General features: G+C 46.3%; 1 protein-coding gene across 1 annotated transcript in view; it reads right to left on the bottom strand.

Annotated features, from left to right (window-relative positions):
- The window catches only part of IRX6 (iroquois homeobox 6), a 16,255-nt gene extending 3,678 nt beyond the window's left edge, over positions 1-12,577 (bottom strand). Inside the window, exons 1-5 of the mRNA XM_082233273.1 lie at positions 12,491-12,577; positions 10,434-10,691; positions 8,699-8,814; positions 4,716-5,023; positions 2,800-3,426 (exon numbers count right to left, since the gene is read on the bottom strand). Of these exons, the coding sequence (XP_082089399.1) occupies positions 2,800-3,426; positions 4,716-5,023; positions 8,699-8,814; positions 10,434-10,691; positions 12,491-12,535 (1,354 nt within the window). The 5' untranslated portion in view covers positions 12,536-12,577. The remainder of the gene's footprint in view (positions 1-2,799; positions 3,427-4,715; positions 5,024-8,698; positions 8,815-10,433; positions 10,692-12,490) is intronic.
- Positions 12,578-19,419: the final 6,842 nt, after the last annotated feature.

Here is a 19,419-nt window from a genome sequence, read left to right as displayed (position 1 = left end):
TTTATAAGTGTGTTCCTGAAGCTTGCTTTGCTTTGCTAACACCTCTCATTTGTCTGTCAGAAGTATCCATTTGCACAGAGTGAAGGCTGTAGCTCAGTGGTAGAGCAACCAGAAGGTCCCAGGTTCAATCCTTGACATTTCCAAGCAGGGCTGGGAGAGACCCTGGTCTGAAACCCTGGAAAACTACATCCAGTCAGTGTAGACAGTAGTGAGCTAGATGGACCAATGGTCTGACTCAGTACAAGGTCACTCTCAATATATATTTCTACTATTTTGCATCCTAGCATTTCACCCTTCACCCATTTGTGAGTGTGCTTGCTCCTACATATACATGAACACAAGAAGATGCCTTATACAAAGATATAAAGGATCTTCACTGGCTCCCAGTACATTTCAAAGTACAATTCAAAGTGTTGGTGCTAACCCTCAAAGCCCTAAATGGCCTTGGCCCAGTATACCTGAAGCAGCGACTCCACCTCTATCATTCTGCCCCGACACTGAGGTCCTCCTCTGAGGGTCTTCTGGTGGTTCCCTCACTATGAGAAGCAAAGTTACAGGGAACCAGAAGGCCCTGCTTGTCAGTGGCACCCGTCCTGTGGAATGCTCTCCCTTCAGATGTCAAGGAGATAAAGAAGGACACAATTTTTAGAAGACATCTGAAGGCAGCCCTGTATTGGGAGGATTTTAATGTTTGATGTTTTATTATGTTTTTATATATGCTGTAAGCTGCTCAGAGTGGCTGGGGAAACCCAGCCAGATGGGTGGAGTATTATTATTATTATTATTATTATTATTATTATTACTATTATTATTATTATGCTGCATTCCTGTATGCACTTATGATGGCGAAGGTCTCCATGAAGTCAAATGGTGCACTTCAGCAACACCACAGCAATATATAGCACAGAAGAAACACACAACAACCTCTAAAAAAATATTAAAAGGAGGGACAGTTTTCTGACAGCTTATTTTGACCCTAAGGTAAAGGTAAAGGGACCCCTGACCATTAGGTCCAGTTGTGACCGACTCTGGGGTTGCGGCGCTCATCTCGCTTTAGTGGCCGAGGGAGCTGGCATTTGTCCGCAGACAGCTTCCGGGTCATGTGGCCAGCATGACTAAACTGCTTCTGGCGAACCAGAGCAGCGCACGGAAACGCCGTTTACCTTCCCGCTGGAGCGGTACCTATTTATCTACTTGCACTTTGATGTGCTTTCGAACTGCTAGGTGGGCAGGAGCAGGGACCGAGCAATGGGAGCTCACCCTCCCAAACGGGGATTCGAACCGCCGACCTTCTGATCGGCAAGTCCTAGGCTCTGTGGTTTAACCCACAGCGCCACCCGTGTCCCTTTGACCCTAGATGGCGCTTAATTCAACCTGAGATCCTCACTTGTTCTAGCTTCAGAAGTTGACTCAGAAGTAAGTTCCAGTGTGTTCAGTAAGCTATACTCCCAGGGAAGCAAACATAGGGTGGGAGTGAGGGGTGGGGAGTAACATTCAAAATGTGGTTGCGTTAATGTATCTTTAGTCTTTAGGGCACAAGCAGCCAATGTTTTGCCCTCCATATGTTGTTGGACTACAGCTCCCATCTTCAAGGACCACTGGACACATTGACTGGGGCTGATAGAAAATGGAACTCATCTGAAGGGTTGAGCCTTGGTTACCACACAACAGTGGGTGGCACAATGGGTCCAGCTATTAACCAGAAAGTTAGTGGTTCAAGGCCACCCAGGGACAGCTGTGCGCAGAGGGTTGGACTAGATGACCCTCAGGGTTCCTTCCAACTCTACAATTCTATTATGATTTATTGAATGCACTAATCAAATGCTGAACCTTGCTGTGCTAACTTTAATCAGCAAGACATACAAAGAATCCTTCAGGTTGTAAGGCTTGTGTTGAACATTCCAGATTGAAATTTCTACCTCCTCCCCCACCCACAAGAAAATCATTTCAGATCAAATCTGAATCTTTTCAAGGAAATGGGCTATTTTCCCCTGTACCTGTAAGTTGGATCAGCAGTGAGGACATGGCTCTGAGCATGTACAGAGGTCCATTTTCACCATTCAGTCAAAACCTAACTATATGATACTTAGCAGCTTCACCATGTTGTTCTCTTGCTGGACTTACATTTGATTTTTGCCACTAACGTATTTTAAAATAAGTGGTGAACTTATTGCACATTGACTTTTCCTTGTCATGTTGTGTGTGACACTCTACCACACTCTACTACATGGCAAGATAATTACTTCCCAGAAGTTCTTTGAGAAACAGATGGATTCACAAGACCATTTTGAACTGGCCATGGCTCCTGAATTTAATTCTGAATTTCTCTTTCTACTTTTATCACATTGACTTAGCTGCCTGAACATCCAGACATTGACACATCCAGACACATTTTGATGATATCCTGGTTTCCACCACCACATGGATCAACCCACACCTCAATCATTTTCAGAAGGATAACCAGTCACTGTTTCACCACAAAGACAAGGAAGGTCCTGAATAACTTCGCCAACTCAAACTGGTTGTGTGAATCCACCGACTTGTTAAAGATTTCTCAGAATCTGAGTTAAGCTCACTCATCTTTTGGATAATGCTGAAGAGGACATCGGTGCTCCTTCCCCAAAATGAGGGGAGAAATTTAGCATCCAGTAACTGCATGAAAAATAGCTGTGAATTATGTGGTCCTGGACCTAGAAAACCATGGCAGAGCTTTTGACACCACATAAACTTCTATTCGCTAAAATCAAGCAGTACTTCTGGATATGGAAATAAAGGGAGGAATCTCAAGAAGCTGGCTACCTTCAGTTCCTGCTGAATACTGACAGGTCTCGCCCAGCATGGGATAGGAAGCATAGTTTAAAGAGATGGACTGCAGGTTGAAGGTCGAATTCTTAAAGATCTTGGTGGGTTGAGCTAGCTCCTCCAAGGCCTTGTCATGAATCGACTGTGTTCTCACAAGGCTGCCCAGGGGCCTCTCCTCACCGCATTGTCCCACAGCCCCAGGGGGCCTTCCCCTGAGCACCAAACAGTCGGGGCTCTCTGTCCTTTGAGCAGGATGGCTCATGGGTCCCACAATCACATTAGCCCCTGCTGTGTGAGCTAAAGACCAGATCCTGGGCTTCTCAGGGGCTTCGTAGGGTTGGCCATGATTTCCAAGGCCACCCACCAAGGTGGCTCCTCCCTTGTGGCCAAGGAAGTCCCCCGTAAGTGCCGAGTCAGCTTTGGCACAGGGGAAGGCCTGAAAGTGGCTGGGCAGGCTAAGGTTGCAGTTGTTTTTTTCTGCCTCAGCCAAGGCGCTGCCCACACCAGGGCCTTCTTGGTGTGGATGCTTCGGCTCAGCCTCCAGCTTGATTTCAGCCTCCTCCTCGTCCAAGTCTTCCAGATCGCTCAGCTGCAATTCCTTTTCTTCTTTGCATCTTTTGGGATCTGTATTTTGGAACGAAAAGCAGGGGCAGAAAGGATATGTGTAAACAACAGCAACAACCCACAAGAAGGTTGAGTAACTGCAAGGCCAGGCCACACACTGGCCTCAATGAGGTAGTCACCTCAGGTGGCCAGCTGGGGACAACTGGTAGGGGTGGTGGATCTGGGACCCCAAGGAGAAGACCATTCACTGCCTCTTGAGTTTTTCACCCATGGCTGCCACTTGAGAAGAATGGGGCCACCACTAGCACTGCCTTCTCCTCTCTGGCCTTTTTTCTCCACCACCAGCTTCAGTATGCCAGGGCTTTTCTATGCCACCTCCAGTCACCTCAGGTGGAAAAGGAGAAGGAGGTGGTAGCAGTGGGGGAAGGGAAGGGAAGAGGAGAAGAAGTGGAAGGGGCACAACTGATTGGTTTTGCCTCAAGCGGCAAAATGTATTGGGCCAGCCAGCCCTGAACTACCGTGCCAAAATGCAAGGAGATCAGAACTTTGCACTTCTCATTTACAGACAGTGATAGTTTAGTACTTTCACATTCAGACAACCTCTAGCTAAATACCAAGGATAAGAAACAAATAAAGCATACCTTTCATATCTGATATTGAGTTAGACATTAGAATTATGGACAAAATTGTGTGTGTGTGTGTGTGTGTGTGTGTGTGTGTGTGTGTGTTTAGTCACACTACATATAATCAAATTTATGGCACTCCCTGCTACAGAGATATGGTGTTGGCCATTAACTTAGATGGCTTTTAAGATGGTTTATGAAAAATAATAATACAGTTCTACCAACGGCCATTCACTGTGATGGCTGGATTCTGTATTCAAAGCAGAGACAGTATACCACTGAGCACAGGTGGGGTGCTGTGGGCTTACAGGAGGCATCTGGTAGACCACTTGATAGACATTTGGTGTGATCCAGCAGGGCATCAAAAACTGAACATAAGAGGAGCCTTGAGAGATAAGATCAAAGATCTACAGTATCTCAGAGTTGGAGAATATCTGTGTCCCTCAAGATGTTGCTGGACTACAACTCCCATCAGTCTTGATCCTGCCATCTGGGGTTGATGGATTCTGCAGTCCAGCAACATCTGGAGGCCCAAAAGTTCTCCACCTTGGTCTATCAAGACCAGCACCCTGCACTTCACAGTGGTCAACCAGATGGCTCCAGGAAATACAATATAATAATTACTTTATTTTATGTTTTCTTCCAAAGAACCCATTATATCTTCACAACCACTCTGTAAAGTAGATTAGATCAAGAGGCATCCAGCAAGTCCATTTCCAAGCCTACCTTTGCTTTCATTTTCACTGCCACAGTCTTCACCATTCCTTCTCCCATCCTCTCGCCTCTCTTCTCCTGCTTTGTTTTTTGGAGACCAGGTCATCTTATTCTCTTTCTTGAGCCTTCTCCGAGCATTGGCGAACCAGGTAGAGACCTGAGTGAGGGTCATCTTGGTGATGATGGCCAGCATGATTTTCTCTCCTTTGGTAGGGTAGGGGTTTTTCCGGTGCTCATACAGCCATGTCTTCAAAGTGCTAGTGGTCTCTCGGGTGGCATTCTTGCGTCTGGCTGAGCTGCTAAAATCCACTGTTCCATATCTGGCAGGGAGATAGAGATGCTGAGCATGATTTTCTGGGTCAGTATGGAGGTGCATATGCTACTTTTCAGGCAGAATGGAACCACAAATTGGAACAGTGTCAAAATGAACACAACTTCTGTGTAACTGGGAAATAATTTCCATATCAATAGAGGCATAACTACAGCCCATTCATAGCTAACTACAGCCCATTCATAGGCTTAAGAACATAAGACACGCCTACTGGATGAGACCAGTGGCCCAACTAGTCCAGCATCCTGTTCTCACAATGCCAACCAGATTCCTATGGGATACCCACAAACAAGACCTGAGCAGAAGATCATCTTCCCCCCTGCAGTTTCCAGCAACTAACAGCATAATGTCTCCAATTATGGAGGTCATTTGTTGGTGATTGTAGGCAAATGTACTCACAAGTTTGATCCACTGAGTACAATGGAGCGTACTCCCCAATAAGAGTGTTTAGACAGAATTCTATACACTCTTACAGGGGACCATGTTCTATTAAACTCAATAGGACTTCTGAGCATACCTGCAAAGGATTACATTTCTACACCTTTTGCTATCATCAGGTCTAAAAGATGGCAAGAATGAGAAATGTTACTCAAATATATTTTAATTGAATATTTTAGTCATTTGCATCTTGCAGGTGGTGAGTTCTTTCTTCTATTTATTTTAAAAAAAGAGAAGCACAGGATGGGGTGAGATAGAAACTCCTTCCTCTTCAGATTCCTATTGGCAATGCCATCTTATGCATGTTTAAAGGTAAAGGGACCCCTGACCATTAGGTCCAGTCGTGGCTGACTCTGGGGTTGCAGCGCTCGTCTCGCTTTATTGGCCGAGGGAGCTGGCGTACAGCTTCCAGGTCATTCTGGCTAACCAGAGCAGCACACAGAAACGCCATTTACCTTCCCGCTGGAGTGGTACCTGTTTACTCAGAGGTAAATCCCTCTAAGTTCAATGGGGCTTGCTCTCTTGTAAGTGAATATAGGACTTCAGCCTAACAACACTCACACACACACGGGGAAGAGACTTTGGTTACAATATACAGTATGATGATTGGATGAAATTATGGAATGAAAGGCTAAAATTTACGGCATGTACCGCGTTGAAAGAAAATGGAATGAAAATGTTTTACAGATGGTATATAACGCCAGTTAAACTGGCCAAAATGTATAAAACATGCAATAAGTGTTGGAAATGTAAAGAAAAAGAAGGTACTTTCTATCATATATGGTGGGAGTGTAAAAAGGTGAAAGACTTCTGGGAAATGATATACAATGAATTGAAAAAGATGTTGAAATATACGTTTGTTAAAAAACCAGAAGCCTTTCTATTAGGAATGGTAGGAAACGAAATCAATAAGAGAGACTGTAAACTCTTTCAATATGCAGTGACTGCCGCAAGGATACTTCTGGCCCAAAGATGGAAACAGGAAGAAATTCCAACAGTGGAAGAATGGAGAAGGAAATTGACCGAATATGCAGAATTGGACAAATTGACTGGGAAGATTCGATACCAGAAAGACCAAAAGTTTATCGAGGACTGGGGGAAATTTACAGAATATCTGAAAAATATATGTGATGCACAGACAACGCTTGTTGGTTTTGAAGAGACTCTGTGAAATAGTAAGAAATACTGCAAAAAAGAGAGTAAGAGGAAAAGGAGTGGGGAAAGGCAATATCATGTTTAGAAATGCGTCAATAAATAGAAATTTTTCGAAAGATTGACAGAGAAACTGAGGGAAGTCAAAATTGAAGCATGAGTGTAAAATAATTTGTTGACTGTATAAAATTTGTTTGAAAAATGAATAAAAATTATTTAAAAAAAAAACCACTCACACACATCACCCAACAGCTATATAACAAACAGAAAAACAGGCCATACTTTTCCTCATTGTGGCTTCTCAGTGCTGTGGGAAGTTTAAGACAGAAGAGGTCTACCAGCAGAAAGTGGAGAAAGGGAGAGTTATGGGGAATTGCGCATTCCCTATATGTTGTTGGACTCCAGCTCCCATCATTAAAAGACAACTGAAGGCAGCCCTGTTTAGGGAAGTTTATAATGTTTGGTGCTGTATTGTTTTTAATATTCGGTTGGAAGCTGCCCAGAGTGGCTGGGGAAACCCAGCCAGATGGGTGGGTATAAATAATAAATCATCATCATCATCATCACCATCATCATCACTGGCCTCCATGGCAGGGGCTGATGGAAGTTGGGATCCAACAAAATCTGGAGGATTGCAGGATCCTCATCTGGGTTGCAGTTTTATAAAATTATGCATGACATGTAGAAAGTGAGTAGAGAAAAGTTTTCCTCCCTTTCTCATAACACTAGAACAATGCTGGAAGATTCATCACAAATTTAAAAAAAAATAAAATACTTCACATAGTGAATAAATTCTTCACATAGCACCTAGTTAAACTATGGAATCCCCCCAGGAGGCAGTGATGGGCACCAACTTGGATGGCTATGAAAGAGAATTTTTGATGACTGTGAAAGATGAATTTATGGAGGATACCATTGGTTACAAGCCAGAATGGCTGTGTTTTGCCTCCACAGTCAGAGGCAGTAATGCTTCTGAATACTGCTGGAAACCACAGGAGGGAGAGTGGTCTCTTGCTCAGGTCCTGCTTGACTGTTTCCCACAGGCAACTGGTTGGCCACTGTGAGAACAGGATGCCATTGGCCTGAACCAAATACAAAGAGTTAGACAAACCCCAATGCTATATTGCTTAATAATTATAATAATGATTATTACGAAAAAAATACAGATCTTGGTGCTGGCCTGCCCTCTTTTTTATGTGTATATTGCTAGGCCACATGAAAGGTTAAACTGATAGCAGAGTAACTAGCTTACAAAGGTCAGTGACAAAGAAGGACAAGCTTTGCATGGAGACAGTCCCTGATTAGGCATCCTCAAGAAGGGCTTCTATCTCCTGGAGAGCTGTTGCCTTTCACTCTAGACAGGTCACATTCACACGCACATTTAAATTATTAGGATGCCACTTCGAAAAGTCATGGCTTCCCCCAAAGAATTCTGGGAACTGTAGTTGTGCTGTGGGTTGTTAGGAGACCTCTATTCCCCTCACAGAGCTACGATTCCCAGAGTTTCTCCCTCAGTTGATTTGCTCTAGTTTTTATTGTTTTATACTGTATGTTAATGTTAGCCTTTTATTTTATTCCTGTGGGAGCCCCTCACAAAAGTTCTGTTATGGGACAGCTATATAAATGCAGACAGTAAATGAATATCCATAGGATCACCATCATCTGCAAGGTATGCAGAAGGTCCCAGAGTCAACTCTGGCCGTGTGAGAAGGTTCCTTGTTTGAAATCCTGGAGCTGCTATGTGTCATTGTGAGGAACACTGAGCTAGATGGGCCAATGGATCCCACTCAGTATCAGGTACTGAGGAGTCGCTTGAAAGGCAATGGAAGGGGCTCCTTTGCCCTTTGCAAAGCACGCCTAGCATTCCAGGCGCCACTGCAAAAGCAAACCTTCGAATGGAGTCGTGCTATTCCTGATGGCTGCTCCCCAGATCGCCCGGGATTAACACAGAGAGAGACGAGTCAATTGGTAGGGCGGGGGAGGGAGAATGTCGGAGGTTTGCCGCTGCTGTAGCTCCCAACAGTCGCGGGCAGATCTAAAGAGCTCCCGCTCGGCTGATCAAAGCGCTTGTTACCTGTCGTATTGGTACTGCCCAAAGGAATGCTCGTAGGTGTAGTAGGCGGCGGCCGTGGGCTGTGCAATCCCCGCGTGCAAAGCGGAGGAGCCGTCCTTGATGTCGTACTGGGAGTTCTAGAAAACGCATTAAAAGTGTTTTAAGGCTGGAGATCCCGCATGCTTTTTCCTTCCTTTCCAGTCCACCCTACTCCGGGCCGAGATGCCCCAACTAACCAATAGCAATGACTGTGTGAAATCGCACCCGCTACTCTGGATTCCTTAATCCGGATTAAGTACCTTTTGGATTAATGAGAGTGTTTAGGCTGTTCAGGCTTTCATGGGAATAAGCCCCAGCTGAGTACAGGATTATTTGGGGACGATTCCCGAAGTTGCTATTTCTTCCCGTTTGCGTTGAGGCCAGGGTTGACTATACGCACACACAATTCCCATGTTGGGTTTTCACCACCATGGTGCGATCCTGAAACTGCAGTCCTAAAACACATTTACTGAGCAGCAATTACCGTTGAACAAATGGGACCTGTTCTCAAATAAACAGGTAGGGAGCTGCATTGTTAAAATCCTACCAACTTTAACGCAGAGCTCGTCCCACCTTGCTGCTTTTTAACAAAAAATTCCTACATTTTGTTTCGCTTGGAAGTCAAGGGTGGGTGGATCGGCTAGAAAAGGGGGATAGGTTTTCTTTTATGAACTTATCATAAATATTAAGTTTCTGAAGCATGCTAGTTTTAGAAAACGACCTTAGGGTGTAATTATAATGACATTTGCCAATGTGTACGCTCCATTGGACTCACAAGGAATTACTTCTGAGATGACAATAGAATTGTTTCCCTCTTTTTTAGTCTCCCTCTTTTTGGTCTCCTCTCCTAGTCAGTGTAATAACTGCGAGCTACCTCGGGGCAGAGACCCTTTTGTGTATGATGAGCGAGGTACAGGGATGGAGCTCTTTATTTTATTTTATTTTTACATTATCTTGACATCGTTTTGGGAGCAACGCATGACAACTAAGAATCAAGACAAAACAATAGGTCCCGGTCTTCAATGAGCTTACAGTCGCAAATCATCTGGAAAGTGGAGGAGAGGTTTCTGCTTCGAGTATAAGAATTGCTCTTGTGGAATTTGGGGACCCAAATCTGTGCACAACCGCAAGTCCTCCTTTCCACGCCGCTTTGGTTTTGTGCAGATCCCAGTTAAATTCCCCGCGCGCTCTTCCGGGTGAGTGTGGACAGGGACCGCTGTCCGGCGGCTCAAGTCTATGCATGTTTGCTCAGAATAAAATTATGCATATCCCACAGCCCTGCGGAAAGGATCCCAAACCTATGACCCAGTTGTGTTCAGTGGGGCGGGCCTACTCCTACCTTGGAGTGCCTAAGGTTACTCTCAATACCCAACAGGTCTACACGGACCTCCCCAAATCCCAATATGTCTACTCGGAAGTAAGTAGCACGGATCTCAGTGGGGTTTTATAATTCCTTAGTAAAAATTGTACGCTAAGAAAGACACTCAGAAGGGAACCAAACATCAAGAAACAGCGCAGGATTTTACTTCCAAGTAAACATCATCGCCTTGTAATGTAAATGCATTCTGATTCCCCTCCCCCCCAGCTGCAAAATTGCTAATAGGATTAGGTGCATTACCAGGTCAACAGGGACTAGCGCCCCCTTTTCTTCTTAGTAACCAAATTGTAGCGCCAAAGTCATAGGGGAGCGGAAGGCCTGTGCCTTCGCTTCACTCACCAGCGTGGTGTACAGTGTAGACGGATCCGCTCCGTACGGGAGGTAATTGGCGTAACTTTGGCCGGCCGCAGCTGCGTAGGGCGAGCCGTACATCCCCAGCGCCGCATTGAGGTCCGTCCTGGAGCCGGCCAACAGCCTGTTCTCGTAAGAGGGGCAGCAGAGGGTGGCCGTTTGGGAAGAAGATCCCGAGGACACATCGGAGACGGATCGGGTCCCTGAGTCACAGCAAGTGGTGCTAGAGGTGGCTGAGACGAAAAACTGGAGTTCAGAGAGAGAGGGAGAGAGAAATAATTAGAAAAACGCAAGAAAGAAAGTCGAGAAACAATTTCACGTTAATTGCAAAACACATTTGGAGTGGGTGGGTGCTGGGGGAAAACCCTTGTTAGCCTTGAAGAAACGGACGGTGCTTCCTTCCGAGTAGGATCCAGCCGGTCAGTGGGGCTGTGGAGATCCAGGGGTCCGGAGGAGGCTCTCCAAAGCGGGACGCCAGAAGTGCGGAGTCTCCTAAACCAACCCCAATTTACAGCAAAGGAACCCCCCAAAACGAATGTAATATTTTGCTTGGAATTCCTGATCCACCGAGTGGCTTGGAAATCTTAATGGAAAGGGAGAGAGAGGGAAGGTACCATCGTGGCAAGCCGGATGAGACTCTTAAAAGATACCACCTTCCCTTAAATTATATGGGGGGAAATGCAGGTAGCGGGGAGGGGAGGCTGGGCAGGTGTAATACTGTGGGAGGCTTTCAGCTTCATCCGCAGAGGCACGAAGTCGGCGGGGATGAGGCACCTGGGACCGAAGTCAGACAGGAAGGCTTGGAAAGCAAGGGGAAGCAGAAAGGTTGCTCCCATGAGAGAGCAGCGGATACCAGTCAATTAAAAGACCGATTTTTTTCTCTCTTTAAAGTATATATAAGATAAACCTGGGAGATACACCCCCACCTGAAAGCCTGGAGAACGGCTGCCAGTCAGTGTAGACAATACTGAACTTGATGGACCGCTGTAAGGTAGGTTCCTGAATTCTAGATCAAGTCATAGTATACTTTTGCAATTTGCATTACACCGTATGACACAATAGAGTAAATGACACTGAATTAATTGTGCATACGCTGTTATTCTTTCTCTCACATACACACCTCGCCCTCCCAGGTCTCTACCCCCGCCTACCCCTCAGGTAAAAAGAAAACAAATAATTGGGGGCGGGCTGACTCTCGTGGATTACACCGGAATAAGCAGAATCCGAAATCCAAATCTAAATTGGACTACGAAAGCGTGTGGGCTCAGTAGCAATCGCCCCCTTCCAAAACGGGACTGACTTCTCAACCAGGTATGCGTAGGAATGCCTCTTCGCGTGAGAAAACTGCGACGAGTCAGTAAGTTCCATTGGAATCGATAGGACTTTCCTTCCAAGTCAGTATCTTCCAAGTCAGTATCTTAGAACAGCTTTGGTCGCCTTGGCAAAACTTTATTTCCAAATTATTTTCTCACTCAAAGAACCGTATGTCAATATTTATTGGAGCTGAGAGGAGGGGGAGCACACCCAAACTGTGCCAGTCCTATAAATACCTGTACCCAAACAACACATACACGGATCGCCTTCAGTGGAAAATCAATAAGAGATTTGCAGATCAACTGAACTTCAGGAACACCCGCCCCCCTTCCGCCTAAACTTGCCACCACTTAAAACTGAACAGGTAGTCATGAGGAAACAAATTCTTGCTGTGATCCTCTGCATCTTTCTTTGGGATTGAGTCCCATTGCAAACAGCCTGTCTTACTCCTGAGTAAACTTGGGTAGGAGCAGTCTGCCGGTTCACCATATCTCCCATTCATTCAAACACGCGCACGCAGACACCCATCACACAGATCAAAGGAAGGTGGGAGGGGGCGACGCAGCATCTCCTCCAGATATTCATTTGAAACAAACAAACAAAAATGATTAAAACTAGATAAATGCAAAGGAGGCTTTGAAAAGATACCTGACATTGCACGCCACGCCACAGACCCGGTTCTCCCCCCCACACTAAAAAAAAAAAAAGTGGTGGTGGGTGTTTGGACTTACCTGAGAAGACGTGTTGTAAGGATATCCAAGCTGTGAAAAAGACATCGTTGCTTTCCAGTTTTGTTTGGGGTGGGTTTTCTTTTTTTGAACGGATGTTTGGGTGACCCCCCCTTCTTCCCCCTCCCCAAATCTTTCGCCACTGAGTCCTCCCCCTCCTTCCCTCCCGACCCACCTTTTCACACCCCCATCCCCAAGATGCCTCTTGATGACGATCAATTACGAGCAGGATTGCTATGGATTATTTTTTATTTCTTCTCTTCGCAACACCCCCCGCCCCTCCCGCCCTCTCTACACACGTGAATTATTAAAGATTGCAAGCGGGCATCTGCGGAAAAGAGGCTCGCAGCCTCCGCCGGAGCTCCCCGCCCGCCCCCTCCTCATCCTGATGCTTCTTGGAAAGAGAGGGGGGCTATAAATATAGATATAGATCATTTATAGATGGATAGATAGATAGATAGATAGAATCTATGGAGGGGGAGAACAGCTCAACAGAGGACGAGTTTCGTTGGAGAGGGGGGGGAGCGGAGAGGAGGATGTTGGAAAGAAATTGGTGATGATGGTGGTGGTGGAGGGGTGCCCGGAGTGGGTGGGTGGGTGGGAAGGAAACGTCAAAGCTGGCAAGCCGTGGAAGAGTTCGCTTGTGCATTGTTTTTCTGTTCCCGTTCGAGTCCTTTCGCGCGCCGCTCCCCAGCCAGCGGAGCCGAGTGACGTCATAAGTAATCCCGCGTTCTTCGTGCCAATCCTGAGCCTCGCGCTGAGCATCTTAAAAGGCGCCCTTGCTTGTATCAGGCATTATTGTTGTTATTGTTGTTGTTATTTATTCCGCGAGCACGTCAAATTTAAAGGCAGAGCCCTGACCTTGCCTCTTTTTTCTTTTCTTTTTTTGCAGAGGGTAATGACAAGCAGTGGTGTGGTCAGTTCGAAAGAGCAGGCGCCCTCCAGGCCCGCCCCTAACCACGCCCCTTTCTGCCTATACAATAAAAGTGCATTGTTGTCGACCAAGGCAGAAGCGATGTCTTCCATGACAAACCAGCTCCCGCTTGCGCCACCCAGCCCAAGGAAGAGTTCTGGTGCACTCTGAAGCTTACTCGCTCTTTTGCTACCCGTTTGTGTTGGAAACGGATTAATGGGTTTCCCCCGCAAAAAACAAAAACAAAACAACAACAACTATAGACATGCATGCTCACACAACCTTTCCCTTCCTCAGCTTAGTTTATTTGCTGGGTTTCTCTCGGAATATAATAATAATAGTAATAGTAATAACTATTACTACTATTACAATTGCTATACATCACCGCAGGAAAGGACCTCATCATGCCTCTGCTGTGAAACAAACGGGCAGTTTCATTCTTGTCCGTTCCTGCTGGGAGAGGGTTAAATATCTCCCTCTATAAATCGCTAGTTCTTGTTGTTGCTGTTCGTTTGTTTGCTTTCCCATACCTCTCCCCTCCCCTCTCTCTTTTCACACAACCCAAACCCAGATTTGAGAACACAAAAGGACAGAATTCACCTTTACGTTCCTCCACTGCAGCGTCATCGCCACCATCGGGAAGAAACACCACGTTTCCTTCACCACCACGTAGAGAAACACACTTGCTTCCCCTAGGGGGCTCCCCCACTCACCCCACAGGAACAAATGAAATCTCGGGAGCTGCTGTTTACCACTCTATACCCGTCCTATGAGGTCTAATCCTAATCTCAGTCCTAGGTGTGTTCAGCTCAGTTTGAGTTAAATGGGCTTTAGCACCAGCTAAAATGCCTGCAGGATCGCGACCTGATTTTCTTTCCTCCTTTCCACTCCTCAAATCCGCATGGGATGCGCTCATTGGTCCAATGACAGATCAGGAAGACCATTTCCCCAATCACTATAACTCCCTTACCTGTCCCCAACCCCATGGCCACCTCATAGGCACCCAGAATCCTTAGTAACTTCGTCTCCAGCCGTTGTCACCCTGCAGGCCCTACAGTAGGGGCGTAGGAATCCCCTTTACACAAGCACTCCTTTCCCTGCTGGACCCATAGCTAAATAAAGGAGAAGGGGCAGACTGTAATAATAGAGGATCACGGTGAAACTATCTTTGTTCATCGTCATCTCTCGCCTACCCGTTCCCTTCTCTTCCGGTCGAAATATGGTTGGTAAACTGCGAGAAGCCCCTTTTTGCGCGGGTTGCTCTTTATAAAGACCTGTATACTGATGGCGCAAGAATTACTATCCCATCTCCTTTTTAAACCTTCACTCTCAAGGTTTCCCCCTCCTACCTCCTTAACACCACCCCCTCAATCTAAACACACGCAACCAAAATAAAAAAGGCTTAAAACATATGCAAACTTGCCTGGTACTCATTGTACTCAGTGGGGCTTACTTCTGAACATATATGCACAGGAATTGCTCTATCCTAAAGTTAATGGAGGGCTTCAGTAGTCCCTCCAGCCAGAAACTTTGTATTGCTGCAGCCTTTCCAAACGAGGCTGTGTTCTCTCTCCTCCACCCTCAGGCAACCCACACGCACTTTATGATCTTCTGGATCAATCCGTCGACCACCTGGAAGATGCGTATTTAACCTGGCTGTAAAAAGACGCAACTTTTATTGGCGTGTGATGATTATATTACTATAAAAGAAATTATTTCCCCCCGTTGTCGGCCGTCAGTGCGCAAATGATTTCAACGTATTTCTCTCCCCCGCTCTTATCACTGACTCGTCTTCCCTAACCAAGGGATCCACGTTTTATGAGCTAGGTTTCCAAACAGGGAAATGGCGCAGCAGGTGATTCTAGAGTGGCACCAGACTTCCTGGATCCGGAGCATCCGCATGGTGCGATGCATGGTCAGCGAAGTTCCACTCAATGGACCTTCCTCCTGGGTGGGGACGTGCATTCTACGGGGTTGAGCTGTAGGACGTCATGGAACCTTATGCACGCTTACTTGGGAATAACTGCAACTGAATTCAATGGGAGGGGCCGGAGGGCACTTACTTCTGAGTAAGCATGCATTGAATCAGCGTGTTTGAGAGAGGGGATGGGAACTGGGAGAATCGGGACTGCCATGCCTTTCAATAATTAATCCAATGGATTAATCTGCTTTACGGTTAATTGATTGACTCAGTTCACCAATGCCCACTTTGGAATACGAATAAAACAATAGTTGGGGCTTTGGCGTGTGTGTTTCAGGTGTGGCTCACCTGTGACCCTCCATATACTGTTGGACCCCCAGCCAGCGTGGTCAGTGACCACAGGCGTTGGGAGCTGAAGTTCGAGGTTGGTCTTATTTGCTAGCTACCTGCCTCATACCCAGATAGAGTTTTAGAAGGGACCTCTCCCTTTCACCCTGGCACCTTTCACCTTCTAACATGGGAATTCACCATGGGTGGCGCTAGAGGGCGGAAGGGAGCAAGCCCCCCCCCCCTCCTCAGTGTATGGACTCTGTCCCTAACATATACTGCCTCCCATATCTTAACATGTGGTACACTTCTCGCTCACCTCGAAATATATTTTGCCCTTTCTGGGTCAGATTATGCGCCTTCAAAATACTTATATTCTCCTGCCCGGTTAAAAAGGGACGCCTTTGTTTAAGGGGCACAGAATCTTTCCAATAGACACAAACACACACGGGGTTTTATGAACTTTCAATAAAGTTCTCTGCCTTTTGCTAGTCCCCAAGAAATCCCAAAATTCAAAATAGGGCAGAAAAGAAACCCTTCTCTGAACGGGTCTGTGACCTTATGATAAATGATTAGTTGAAACCCTTCTATAAACAGATCGTCCCCCCACCCTTAATTTTTTTTTCTCCCCCGGGGGTGGGGGCAGACAGAAACAGACAAATAGGACCTAGCTGGGGCGTTGAGGGAAGAGAGAGACGAGACTTCCTCCTCTATTCTGCTCTCGCCCTCCCTCCTAGATCCCACCGGACCAGCCCTCCTTTTCCCGAGCATCCCGTCCAGTGTAAATCCTGGGCTCCTAAGGGACCCTCACCACCAGAATCTGGAAACGGCCTCGCATAAGCAGGAACCCGGCGAAGCACCAGGGGAGGCGGCGGAGAGCCGCAGAGAGGAGGCACTGACAGATCAAGGAGAGAATGATTGATGGCTGCCCAGAGACCAGGCTGCCCATTGCCACTGGGGTGTAATTGCCTCAATTAACAAATGGGAAGGCCCTCGTTGAACCATTCAACTTGATACGACGCTGCCCGTTGGCCACCGATGTGAGATCTTGGCACCGAAGGGGACATTCCTCGTCCCCCGCCTTCTCTCTCTGGCGTACCTGTGTTTGTGTGGGTGGTGCGCGCATTTAATACTCACACGCGCACGCATCTGAATATGTGTGTTTTTATTTGCATTTAAGAAAATAAGGAAATCCTCATTAGAGTTTCCCTCGCTCTCGGTTTATGTAAAAGAAAATCACGGAGTGATCCCGGATCTTCTCTTCTTATGTACGATACCTTAAGCTAATTGGAGGCTAATTTGTTTTATGCCTCTATGTGAAGGTATAAAACAAAACAAAAATCCAAAAATCCAGGCGTTCTTTAGGAGCCTTTTAAATGTATGCGTATCTAAGGAAAAACACAAGTTATTTCGGAGTAAGCTTCGTAATCAGGAGTGATTCTGAAGTTTTCACTCTTCACGTGTACCCGTAACCAGAGCGAAGCAGGCGTTATTCTGGAGTGTGTGTTATCAAGGGTCGCGGGAGGCGGTGGGTAGGGGCAGGCATTGCGTCTGTTATCTTTTTCTAACCTCTCCGTTGTAAAACGAGCAACGCCACGGATATTCCCTTGTTTTGCAACCACACCCGGTTCTGGTTGCACATCCCTTTGTGACTCGCTGCCGCGGATCTCGTCTGCCTGTTCACAGTTCCTCCGATTCTTCGGGTGTGACCAAACCCACCCCAACAGGGAGAGAGAGTCGCTTGCAACAGGTTTTGAACGGCAGAGGAGAAAAAGATGTCAGCCTTTTCTCCCTCTTCGGATTCTCCCTGCTACGCCTTGCTGTTCCTTTGGATCAGCTAATAAGGCACAAAGCGTCCCCCTCTGAAGTGGTTGATGTGCGAAGGCAAATATAATAACTTAAAAGTCAAGTGTGCGTGCGTCTGTCTGTGTGTGTGTGTGTGTGTGTGTGTGTGTGGAGGGACACAGGAAACCAAACAGAAAAGCAATGGAAGTTGCGCGCATTCTCTAAGGGTGGCGCTAGAGAGCCGCGAGTGAATCCGGAAATCTGATCAAACAGCTTTTAGATCTAGATTAGAGCAGCAGCGGGAGAGGACTCTCTCTTCCCTCCCGCTTCTCCCACAAGCCAAAGAGGGGGAATAAACAGAGTCAACCTGTTTCTGCAGGGGATGGAATACGCTCAGTCAGGTAGAAATCTCTGCTAATGCATCTCTCACTCAGTTGCAAACTTTGCAAACTGGGGACTGTGAGCCTGCTAGATCTCTTCCCCACTGTGCTGAGGGCCTTTGGAGTCCCTTCCACTTTCTGGTCTTTTATAACCTCCCCACCCCCACCACAATAAAGCAGCTCTTCTGCAACCAGTGATTATTAAGTTCTAAATCAACCATTGCATTTCAAATGCCCTTGCAAAGCTATGCTAAACAACAAACTTCCCTCATAGCCAGCAACTGGTTTTTCAGAGCCCCCCCCCCACCTGGGGGCAGCAGGGGGGACCTACCCCCCCTAGGTCTCCCCTGCTCCACTCCAGGTATCTGCTTGGTCATATGATAATAGGATGAAGGGCTAGATGGGCCATTGGGCTGATCCAACAGGCTCCTCTCTTATTTTACAGTTTTCCCAGTAAAACTCAATCTGGTGGGATTTATGGTGATGACTTCCAATCTCTCAGCTACCATCAACAGTAGGAGCTGAGGCAAAGTTACCAGCATTTATAATTTAAAGCCCCACTTTTTCTACAAGGAGCGTAAGGTGGTGTACATGGTTCTCTGACCTCCCCCATTTATCCTGACGACAAGCCTGTGAGGTAGACAAGGCCAAGAGAGGGTCACCGGCCCAAGATCCCCTGGTGAGCTTCATGACTTTGCTGAGCCTAGGCCTTCCCAACCCTAGTCCCCCTCCCCCCCTTTTAGCCACACAACAGCTCTGTGAGGTAGGTTAGGCTGAGAAGCAGTGACTGGCCCAAGGTGCCCCAGTGAGCTTCACAGCAAAATGGTCTATAAAAAAGGTGTTGATTCATCATATTTGTATCCCATCATTCTTCCACATGAAACATAGAGCAGACCGTTATTTCAAAAAGCTAAACTTTTCTGTAATTTGGAAAGTGAAAATGAAGTGCTCCTGTCCTGCATTTGGAGAGTGACAGAGGTTTTTGATTCATGGTGAGCAAACGGGGGTGTGGATGTGATGAAGGTCACATGACATTTGTGAAAAGAAAAGAAAAAGAGATGGAGGGTTAACTATGTATAAACCTTGCTCTTCTCCCAAGTAGTTCATGTACATGACTTTCTTCACCCTCATGACAAAGTAAAAATAAAAATCCTATCTCTTTTTTTAAAGAAGGCTTCTGAAACTGGGCGGACTAAGAAATAGTGACTGATCCTTAGTCACTCAGTGAAAGTCATGGCAGAGTGGAGATTTGAACTCATGTTTCCCTATTCCTAGTCCAAAACTATGCCACATTAGGGTCCACAGCTGAAAGCTTTGCAATTTCCTCTCCCCTTGGGTCATTAAAACGAAAAAGAATCTAATTTTTAGTCTGAAAACTAATATAATGAACTGTGGACATTATTCAGCCTTCATAAAGGTGATATTTCTTCTCTCTCTCTCTCTCTGAATTAATCTTAGCAACATTTCTATCAATGTGATTTAGGGTCTTTTCAGGTGTTTCATTTTAAACCTTTGTTGTTGTTGCTCTACACCAAAAGGCAGCAATGTGTGAACGCAACTAATAAGCATTTGAAGATGCACACATTGTATGGGTAAGCACCAGAGA

This window comes from Podarcis vaucheri (genome assembly GCF_965113315.1).
Source record: "Podarcis vaucheri genome assembly, chromosome: 7".
NCBI lineage: Eukaryota > Metazoa > Chordata > Lepidosauria > Squamata > Lacertidae > Podarcis > Podarcis vaucheri.
Note: the sequence above shows the minus strand (reverse complement) of the source record. Positions and strands in the feature narration are given on the sequence as shown.